This window comes from Cornus florida, unplaced genomic scaffold, assembly GCF_030987335.1.
Source record: "Cornus florida cultivar Cherokee Brave unplaced genomic scaffold, ASM3098733v1 CherokeeBrave_3.0.0_Hap2_Chr03, whole genome shotgun sequence".
NCBI lineage: Eukaryota > Viridiplantae > Streptophyta > Magnoliopsida > Cornales > Cornaceae > Cornus > Cornus florida.
In genome coordinates this window covers 46,543,894-46,555,222 of record NW_026775573.1, presented here as the reverse complement: position 1 = coordinate 46,555,222, position 11,329 = coordinate 46,543,894, and the positions used below count along the sequence as shown (strand labels likewise).

The 11,329-nt window shown below is 33.2% G+C and overlaps 1 protein-coding gene across 1 annotated transcript; it reads left to right on the top strand.

Annotated features, from left to right (window-relative positions):
- Positions 1-1,492: 1,492 nt before the first annotated feature.
- LOC132301560 (putative proline-rich receptor-like protein kinase PERK6) lies at positions 1,493-8,916 on the top strand. Its single transcript, XM_059798803.1, has 9 exons — positions 1,493-1,706; positions 2,953-3,080; positions 3,148-3,245; positions 3,405-4,012; positions 4,588-4,751; positions 4,978-5,045; positions 5,158-5,293; positions 7,543-7,695; positions 8,854-8,916. The coding sequence occupies exons 1-9, from the start codon at positions 1,493-1,495 to the stop codon at positions 8,914-8,916; spliced, it is 1,632 nt and encodes a 543-aa protein (XP_059654786.1).
- Positions 8,917-11,329: the final 2,413 nt, after the last annotated feature.

Below are 11,329 nucleotides of genomic sequence, written 5' to 3'. Positions count from 1 at the left end.
GGTATTGGGCATAGTTTTAAGATTTTGACAGACCCTTGGTGTGAAGGCCAAACATTGATTCAAAAATTTAGTCATAGAATTGTTAGAAGGTTGGGGTTTACTTGGGATACTCCTTTGTCTAATCTTTTGGACAATGGTGAATGGAATTTGGAGCTTTTACAAGACAATACGTTTCGGCCAATAAAGGATTATGTTCAGACTCTGATCATTCATGCAAGAGCAGATTGCCTTATGTGGGATGGAGGTCCTTTTACTTTCAAATCAGCTTGAGAAAGTTGCAGAATTAATCATCCAAAGGTGGATTGGTTTAAAGTTTGTTGGGGAAAATCTCGGCCTAGATGGTCTGTGTTTGGCATTTTTCTATTTCAAGATCGGCTTCCTACAATGGTAAATCTTCAGAGGAGGAAGGTGCAATTAGCTTCAAGGTGTTCTTTATGTCTATAGGAGCGTGATACCAGAGACCATCTGTTTGTTGGGTGTTCTTATGCAATTAGTTTCTGGAACTGGATTGTGGATATTATGGGTTGGAATTTTGATATTTCTTTATTTTCTACATTAGAAGACTTGCTATATTGGTTCTCTCAACAGACTAATTAGATGATTTATTCAATTTTTGTGGCTGCATTGTGGAGCATTTGGCAAGAAAGAAATGGCAGGTTGCATGGTCATTTATTTAAACTTCCTCAAGATGCTGCTAGACAAATCTTATTTGAAGTTTTTGATATCTACAATGTTGCTATTCAAGATTTCTCTAAATAGTAATTTCGTTGATTTGTTTTGATTTGATTTTTTTATTTTAAGAATTGATCTTTCAATTCTTTTCTGGGGGTATGCCCTCTGTGCGCCTGTAAATATTCTTTTTTCTTTTTTATACAAACACTAATTATGAAAAAAATAAATAAATAAATAAATTATTTTATTTTATTTTTTAAAAAATTATCATAAATTCAATTCTTTGTCCCTTACATTACAAATATGAAGGGTGGAGATCACTTCACATAAGATGTGATCTCCACAAATAGGGGCCCACTTCACCTTATGATGTCTACCCTCCCCACTTTGTATAAATGGAATTTGATAATAACCATAAATTTTGCAACTAATTGAGAAACTTAACCTATAAAACAATGCAAAAAATAAATATTTAATAAACAACTTTTAATAGTCGCATTTAATTCAAACCAAAAGATCGGAAAACAACAAACCAAAAGACCGGAAAAGCACCAAACTGCCAAGACACCTTCTATAGCAAGCATAAAAAAACACAAGAAACCCAACCTTGTTTTGTTTTTTTTTTGTAACCTTAGAAAACCCAACCTTGTTAGCTTCGTTAATGGCGGATTTACCCATGGATGAATATTCCCCCACAACACTAAGCAAGTGTCATCTCCCCAAAAAAAAAAAAACATTCTCTTTCTCATTTTCTAATACATGCCCTCAGTGAAACTATCATCTTTGGAAATTAAACCAAAAGGGAGCAAGAAACAGAGAGATGGGACTCCATTCAGGTTCATCTCTCTCGCCGTCACCGGGAGAGACTGTTATGGTGGTGATGAACGTAAAGCGCAGCAAAGGAAGCCTGGACGCCCTTGACTGGGCCATCAAACACCTCGTCCAGCCCAGAGACAGAGTCATAGTTCTTGGATTGTTGTATGAGTTGGGGAAGAGGACGTGTTTCCCATTTGGCATTGACATCTCTAACATTTGTGAGTACTCCTTTATTATTATTATTATTATTAGTATTATTATTATTGCAAAATGAGGCTTCTTTGTACTTCACAATCTATAGTGTGTGTGTGTGTGTGTGTGTGTGTGTTTAATGCAATTCATTTGTGGGTGCCTGGACATACATCATTGTTGGTATTCTGCCTCAAATTCCTTTTCTTTTCTTTTTTTCTTTTCTTTTTTTTAAATCCTTAGGTTTAATTTAGGCTTCTTGTGTTTAGGTTTGTTTACCATATTCACTTTTGTAGTTCATGATTGTATTTTTTTGTATTTATATAATTCATTCAGGGGTGCTTGGACATATTTCATTGTTGGGTATTCTATCTCAATTTCCTATTTAGTTGAGTTCTATCTTATTGTTTTATTTTGTTTAGAAGATTTCTTGCTAGAAAAATCTTGTAATCTAAGAAATTGTTTTCCTTGTTGACTTGGGTTTAGGGCTTTTACTATATATAATTACTAAAGTTATGGATAGACATAATTCTTCAAGCTATGGGTTGAGATTTACGAGAGTGAAAGAGACGTAGACTCATAAGTCATAAGAACACACATATTTACGTGGTTCATTCAAAATTAGGATTATGTTTATGGAGTTATCGAGATTCTACTTTGACGAAGATCAAAACAAAATTACACAGTTCAGAATCAATAACCACTATAGCCACTATACCCCTATAGAATTAGAGCTACATAACAATCGTAAAAATACCTAAATACCCCCAAAGAATTCAGGGTAAGGTGTATTTATTACAACAATCATTGGATTAGTCCATATGCTGTAAATCAAATCTAGTGGAGTTCATTTTTTTTTTGCTAGCTTGGGAATTATACCTTTTTGCCATTCTTTAATGGTTTCAGACATCAATTCCTTACAATATTTTTTCAGCCAATTGTGACAATGGATCCATTTACCATATGCAATTTTACCTTCATTCCTCATGCTATAGTCAACACAAATTAGAGATTAATGGCAATTGAAAATTACATTTATGAACAAAACTTAATTTTCAGTTACATATTTAGACTCATTCATATGTCATATTCATGATTTTCATGCAATATCTGATACTGTCTTTCTGATGGTCCATCAAAAATGATTTATTATTCTATATCCATATATATCTCTGAAGAGTGAAAACTCATTCTAAATGAGCTCATGATCTTCAGTATTTCAGAGACAATAGCCAATGAGTATATAGTACTGAATCGCTCCGGATAAATTATCAGGGGTAAAACTGGAGTTTGCAGGACAAGGAGAAATGAACCCCAGAGATCTTGAAGAGGAGATTGAGAGAAAGAAGGAAGAATACCAGTGTACTCTCGAACCATTCTATCGACGCTGCAAAAGGAATGAGGTTAGTAGCTAATCGATCAATATTAGTAAATTGGTGGTAGATATCTACAAAATTTCCCGGTGTGCAGGTGGAGTTGGAAATCAAACTTGCAGCAGGATATGATCCACGGAAACTTATTGTTGAAGAAGCACAAAATTTCAATCCTCGTTGGATCATTTTAGATAGGTTAGTACTCATTTCTATATTTGAGATGCCAAATGGAGTAGTATAGGTTTCTGTTAGCATATAATCTCTGCTAATATGCTAAGTCTTCCATAAATCGTGGATATCATATATACTAACAGTTTCATCTTGATGGATTTCACTTTTTCGTGACAATGGCAGCCACTTGAAGAGGGAAAAAATGTACATATATGGGCATGTAGCCTGCAATGTTGCAATAATGAAAGGGAAAGACTTTGCAACCTTAATGCCTTCAAAACTTCCGGTGCATGAGCTATGGTTGAGTGAGTGTAGAAGAAGTGTTGATGGAATTTCAGAGTACAGAAAAAGTGTCGATGGAGTTTCCATAGCCGATGAACACGAGAAACAAGATAAAAGTCTCACATCTTCTCAGGAAAATAAGTCATTCACACCATCACAATATCCACAAACTCCTCAAACTCCTTGTTGGTATCCACTCTCATGGAGAACTGGATTCCCTAGACCTTTCACCATTAGTGAAGTTGAAAGGATAACCAATGGCTTTGCTGATGAAGAAATTATTGCAGAGAAGAAGAGCAGGAAAATTTATGAAGGGATTTATCAAGAAACACCTGTTTTGGTCCTCTGTTTCGCCGGGAATGATGATCGCTTCTGGTCAGTACTCAAGGTCCTCTCCAGAGTTCGCCATCGCAATATTTTGAACCTTGTTGGATACTGCTGCACAAATGCTTCTAATATCTTGCTATGTGACTACCCTTGTGGCAAAAATCTTGATACAAAATTGCGAAGTAAGAAATTATCCTTTTTCTCTCATGTGTATCCTAACAGAGCCTTAATGTGTATCTATTCTATTATTTCAAGTTCATGTTCATAATGGTCATGAAAAAAGCTTTTTATGCTGACTGTCAAGTTACCTAATGCAACCTTGCTCCTTTATCCGGGCTTGGGACCGTTTGTGTAAAGATACAGAGGCAGAGTTATGTTCTTTTAAGTATAACCCAAAAATTCTCCTCACTTCCTTTGAAGGGATCTACTACTTCGCATAGCTAAGAATAACCTTAGTAGATGAAAATCCCATTGATAAAAATGATCTCAATCTGTATATCATGCCATGTTTGCATCATGAACTTTTATCTAATAAACTATGGCATTTCATTGAATAAACTACTACATTAAGTTCCGTTTGTTTCTACGTAAAATATATATGTTTGGCAATGGTTTAGGTCGAGGTCGAGGTTGAGATCGAGTCCATTGGGTGGGACATGTAAAATAACTTACCGAAAATTGATGAATAAGTTATTTTTGTTAACTTCAATTCCCTATTGATAACATGGTTTTAGAATTGATCTCGGCAAGTTTGCAGGTGATGAATCGGCTAAGAATCTATCATGGAAATCAAGGTGGCAAATCGCTCTAGATATAGGCGCAGCCCTGCGCTACCTCCATGAAGAGTGTGCCGATGGACCTATTGTAGACGTCTCACTTTGTTCCAACTCTGTGGTATTTTCTCACAGTTCCTCTGCCTTGGTAAGTTCAATATTTTGTTCAGGGACAATTTGGAACCAAAAAACTTGGTTGAATTTTTGTCTGGCTAGTACAAAATGATAACACTATGCTTGTATGTAGTCTGTGTTGAGGCTGCTCAAATTTCCCACTTCTCCAAAAAGAATAAAAATAAATAAATAAAAACCTTACCATTTGCTTATACTACATTTGAGATTAAAACTAAATTTCGTATTTGATTGTATTCAAGCTTTGCATCTCAACCTCAGCTAGATGTCTTATGGATGGTGTCCCTTGGAATGGAGAATCACCAGCTCGGTAAGAAACCCTAGTGAATCTGTTTTCATTCATATTTCAAAAGCATGTCTAACATAATTTTACTTAGGCATATTCAGAACTCCTAAAAATTTTCCTTCATGGCTGTATATAGGCTATCGAATTTTGAGGAAGATGAGCGACTCTCTGGTGATATACGCGCTTATGGTATAGTTCTCACAGAGCTCATAACCGGAAAAAGCAATGAACGCTTTCAGTCCGAAAACGGGAATCAATCCTTCATCGATTGGGTAAGATTTCTACACCACCATCAGAAATAATATCGAAGAAAGCATCAATAAACTTGCACTAGTAGTACCAAACTTTTGCAAGTATGTTAAGTTGTTTCCAAACATGACCATATCCATATGTGACTTGAGTCGATGCATCTTAGGGGCTTGTGTGTTTAAAGTTTTCCAGAAGAGAAATGAGTTGTTTCTGATTTAACAAACTCATGAAACTTCCTTTCCGCACCGAGTCGTCTTCCAGGCACTTCTACGTTTGGTGTGCAGGAATGGAATGAAATGGAATGAAATGTTCATTCCAACCATTCAATTGTTTGATGTGCTGGAATAGAATGGAACGCCCATTCCAATTGAATGAAAATCCATTACAGGGAATGAAAATTCATTCCATTAGTAAACCTATGGAATAGCCATTCCATTCCATAGTAAGATAAAATATTTTTGTAATATTCTTAATAAGTCCTTAATCACATTCCAATAATGCAAAAATATTTCGCATTCACCAAAAGTCTTTCACATTCCATTTTTCATGTTTATCGACTTCTTTATTAGACGTGGTAAAGGTCTTTCATCTTCCTTCTCTTTTGAATATACTCAGAGCTGTCATTGACAAAAAAGTTACAGGACTTTCAACCAAATTACAAGTATTAATTTCTTTATTTATTTATTTTTGATAAGTATGTATCAAATCTCTTTTATCTTCTGAGTATTTCACTTTTTTATTTTTATTTTTTTATGTTTTTTGTATCTTTGCGTTGAAACATTTGTGTAATCATATGAAACCAAAAGTGGACTAGCTTGACTTTTGGACACTTAGTCAAGTTCATCGTTAGATGATTGGAGAACCTTACTTGATTAGAATTTTATCAAAACTAAAATTTTCAAGAAATCTACAATAAAAAAAAATTTAAAAAAAATTAAAAAAAAATTACACAAGTACTTGGAAATATTACCAGGTTTTTTTGTTGGGTTGATGATTTATTTATTTCCTTAACTTTATTTGAGTTTATGGTGCACGATATTTTATATATTATTAAGATTGATATTTCATTATATATATATGTATATTATTTTTTAGCCTTTAAATCAATTTCTTAGATTAAATATTCAATCATGGTGAGTTGGTTTAGTTATAATTTTTTTATTTTTCTTTCCTCCAATGAAAAGGGCATTTTTTAGAAAAGGCATTCCCTTTCAGATTTAATGATATTCAACCAAACAATAAAATGGTAATAATCATTCCATTCCATAATGATTCACCGTGTCACACCAAACATTAGAATAGTAATACTCATTCCATTCCATTCTCATTCTCATTTCATTCCAAATTTCATTTCATTCCATTCATGCACACCAAACGTATTCCATCTTCGATTTGCAGGCTGCAGCTATTTCAAGGGAGCAAAGATTTGATTACTCAACTACATGTTATTTTATTTAAATTTGAGGGTGCAAAATGAAAAATGATGCACTTTTTATCGAGTTGTAGAAAAAGAGAGAAGTTTGGAGAAAAATGGAAGTTTTTGAAAACGTATATAAAGAGAGAAATTTTTAGATATTAGTATGTGAAAGTTTCTTACTCCTAAAATCTAAAAGATTCAGAAAAGGTTGCTTATATAAAATACTAAAAAAAAGAGGGTGTGTGTTCTGTAAAATTCTAAAAAGAGAGGAAGGGGGTAGAAAATATAGCTAGAACAAGGCAACTGAAGTAGATTATAAATAGCCAAAGAGTTGTCTACTCCCAATAGTTTCAACAGGTTCAATCTGGGAAGAATTAACTACTTTAAAAAAAAAATTCTTTTAATAATCGTACTTCTCACAGTAGTAGCAATTTGCATATTTACCATGTATTTTGTGCAAGAGGAAGAATCTGTTTATTGGCCCATTTGCCTTCATTGATTCAATGTTTATCCGTGATCCTTCTGTTTATATACTATGAATCAAGACAATACTAAATTTTATTATTTAAGATCTATTTAGAGTACTCCATTATTTATACAGAATTGTTTAATAAAATTTAAAATTAAAGATAACAAAAATTTTGTTCAATATTCAATGATAAATGAATTCAGTCACTTAAAATTCTATCATATTTAAGTTTTTTGCAAGGTAATATATATATATATATATATATATATATATATACACTATAAAAGAGTGTGTATCCTATTTTGAATTTTTATCCAATTTTTGATTAATTTAAAAAAGAGTTTTGTGTAATCCATTAATTGATGGAACTTTTGCTCTGAACATAGGCATTGCCACTGCTGCAAAGTGGTTCCCTGAACCTGTTGATGGATCCAAGGTTGACAGATGCTGCTTCTCCTTCTTATGTAGTCCATCATATGGCACGCGCCGCGTTACTGTGTCTGAAGAATGAATCAGGTCATATGGTCTCCATGAGTGAGGTATCATCTCTCTTTGTTTTCATATCTCCTAATACATGCTTTCGAAATACGAGTAAGAGTCTCCACCATTAAAAACTCTGAAAACAGTTTTTAAGAATTTTAAAAATGGAAGACAGTTTCAGGCTCTGCTTGGTTTGTAGTTACGAGAATAGTTTTCTATTTTCAATTTTCTGAAATTAGAAAACTGATTGATTTAATTTTTTGAAAATTATTTTATTAAAATTCAATTGTATGCTTAGTTTGTAATTATGAGAACAATTTTCTATTTTCAAAAAATAGAAATTTGTACAAAAAATTTTACTTGGTTCAGTTTTCTGAAAATTGTTTTATGAAAACTGAGTTATAAAAATGCCTGAATTGTCTTTTATAGTTTTCTGTTTCTCTGAATTCTTGAGAATTGTTTTCAGAATTACAAATAAGCAGTCCAAAAAATGTTGTTCTCTAAAAATTGAGTCTTCTTTTATTTGTGTTATAAGAGAAGTAATTGGAAAACTATCAACCAAAATTTTTCAAACCATACAAAAACCATAGTGATAAAATTAGAGAAAGTAGGCTTAGGTGGTATTGTCACGTAAAACGTAGAGGGGAGATGCACCAGTTACGGGGAAGGGTTGTTTGCCTAGAAGGTAAGCAACAAAAAGCCGGCCAAAACTTACATGAAATAAAATAATTAAAAATAATTTTATAAAACTAAATCTTGTAAGAGGCATGATTTATAACAAGAAAAAAAATAAAATAAAATAAAATAAGATAATTCATGTGACCCGACTCTATTGATGTTATTGTTTGACTCTCGGACCTTTTAGTTGGGCTTGTGGTGTCTAATTCAAAAGATTAACTTATTAGGTGGAGTTACCCTTGCCCTATACATGTCCCAGATTTCCTTGTTCACTAATTGATGTGGGACTCGTTCAACCACCCAACAATCCCCCTTTGAACGAGACTCATCCCGGTGGATAGAATGTCAATTAACCCTTGAACGGGGCTCTCCCGCTGGCTAAGGGATCTTGAGTCCACATGCAACCCTTTGGGACCCGACTCTGATACCGGTTGTATAAATTCCATAAAATGGAAAAGATTTATCTCCTCATTTTTTTTGGCTGTTTCATTTGAATCTACTTTTGTTGCAGTAAACTGATGCTAAGTAAACTGTTGCAGGTATTGGCTGTGGTTCAAGGAGATCAAATTACAGTAACAAAGCATTTGAATTACTTGAATTGAATTCATGGAGTGTCCTTGTAATATGCAGTAAAGAGAAAAACAAAAAGAAAGAAAGAAAGAAAATGGCTCCTTGAGGTTTGGTGCATATAAATTTGTAAGAGAACAGTTATATATAACTGTGTAATTTAGGCCATAATGTGCATCAAATGTTGTAACTACTACTAAAATAAATAAGGGTGAGCAAATAATCGGTCAATCCGGTCCAAACCAATCTCATCCATGTAGTTCGGTTTGGTTTTCAGATCTCATGGTTCGGTGCTGGTTTAGAAAAATAGTTATCTGCTATTCACGGTTCGGTTAATGGATTAGGCCCTGAAAAAACCGATCCGATCCAATCCGTTAACCGAACCGATCCGTTACCTTAATTATATATACTGCTATTTAAGTGTTTTGTTTTGTTCTATTTGGATAGTTTATATTTGGTACTGTAATATTATTTTCATTTTTGGATGATTTACAACTTTATTTTGTTATTAGGTAATTTAAGTTTGTGATGATATATATTAAAAAGTTAGTTACAAGTTTTTAATTACTAATTTGAGATTTTAATGGGCATAAAGTATAATCATATTGGGATATTTAAAAAGCCTAATCCGTAAAAACCAATCCAATCCGATCCGATCCGTTATTTCACGGATCGGTTCGGTTAAGATTGAAGGTCCCCAAGGATCAGTTCGGTTTCAAATTTCACCAATCCGTGGGGACCGGATTGGTTTGAACTTTACCCTCAAACCGAACCGAACCGATCCGTTATTTCACAGATTGGTTTGGTTCGAATTGAAGGTTCCCACAAATCGATTCAGTTTCAATTTTCACCAATCCGTGGGGACCGGATTAGTTTGAACTTTACCCCTAAACCAAACTGATTCGTGATCAGTCCTAAAAATAAAAATAAAAACATTCAAAGGTTATTATACTAATTATAGTATTAATGCCTATGGCATGAGGTATTATTGCCTTACAAGTTATAAATTAAACTCTTGCAAAGTCTGCATGTTGTTTAATTTACAACCAAGGCGTGTGTGTGTGTGTTTTTTTTAACCACCAAGCATGTGTTTCTCTATTACGTACCTATTCTTTAAATTCTTAAGATATATACCTTATCCAGAAATCATGTTTTTTTTTTATGTGAATGGTAAAGTAATCACACACCTTTTTGCACACATCGGGACTCAACTCGTTCTCCTCTTCTTGAAGAAGTGAAATTTCAAGTTTCATTGTAAGTAATTTTCAACTAAGTCACATAATTCGCTCACGGGTCTCGATCTCATACTCCGCTCATGAATCGACAAATTGGGAGCGAATTCGCACAAAATTCACGAACTCAATTCTATAATTCGTTTGAGTTCGATTGAATTTGCCAATTGCCTTTATGCGGGTGTTGTTTGGCTCAAATAATGACTAAAAAAGGGTATGTGGGGCTTTGGCTCAAATAATGACTAAAAAAGAGTAGTTAGTGCGGAGGAATTGAACTCGAAACCTTTTGAAAAGGACCAATAGAAACTTCGACCGGGATGTTAGATGTACAATGAACACAATTAAAAATTATAACTACAATTTTGTAATTTAATTAATAAATTGTAAATGTCTCATTGCTTTTAAATGTAATAAATGAAAAAATTAATAAAAAATAGTATTTAATAAATTAAGATGATAATGCAAAATCAGCACACACTCCTGCTCTCAAAAATTTTTAAATCTGGCTATTTCACGCTATCACTTCTTCTTTATGTGACTTAAGTTGTGGGTGTAATTTATTATTATGCGTCATTGTAACTGGTTTGAGCATATTTTCTTTGAAAATTAAGACCATTATGGTCTATAATGTAATATTTTTAATGATAGCACCATGATATAAATTCAAAAATAAAAATTATCTCCAAAAGATCGCCAAATATGACATGGACTCATCTTCTTTTTTTTTTCCTTAATACTCACACACTCATAAATGCCTCCACTGAGACTTGAACCCTAACCTTCTTTTTGAAAAGGAAGGGCTTGATACCATTGGGCCACTCTTATATGTTACAAACATAGCATACAAAATGGTTATCAAATTCTTCCACACAAATTGGACAAACATGAATGAAATTATATGATATTAAAATACAAAAAACCAAATCAACTAAAACTAATTACAACCCATTATCAGTCAAGTATACACTATACAGGGACTCAATGCCAAATACTAAAACAGTTACTACTAGATCCAAAAAAAAAATTAAGATAGATAGCCAAAAAAAAGTTGTTCGCATCAAACGATGAATTAAAGATATAAAAGAAAAGCATGACAAATAGTGTTTTAAAGAATTTTTATGCCTAAACTGTAAAAATGACTAACAGGTTTCGTATTTAACTAATAAAATACGAATTTTTATGCCTAAACTATATTGTGGTTTCAGAGTGCTTCAAT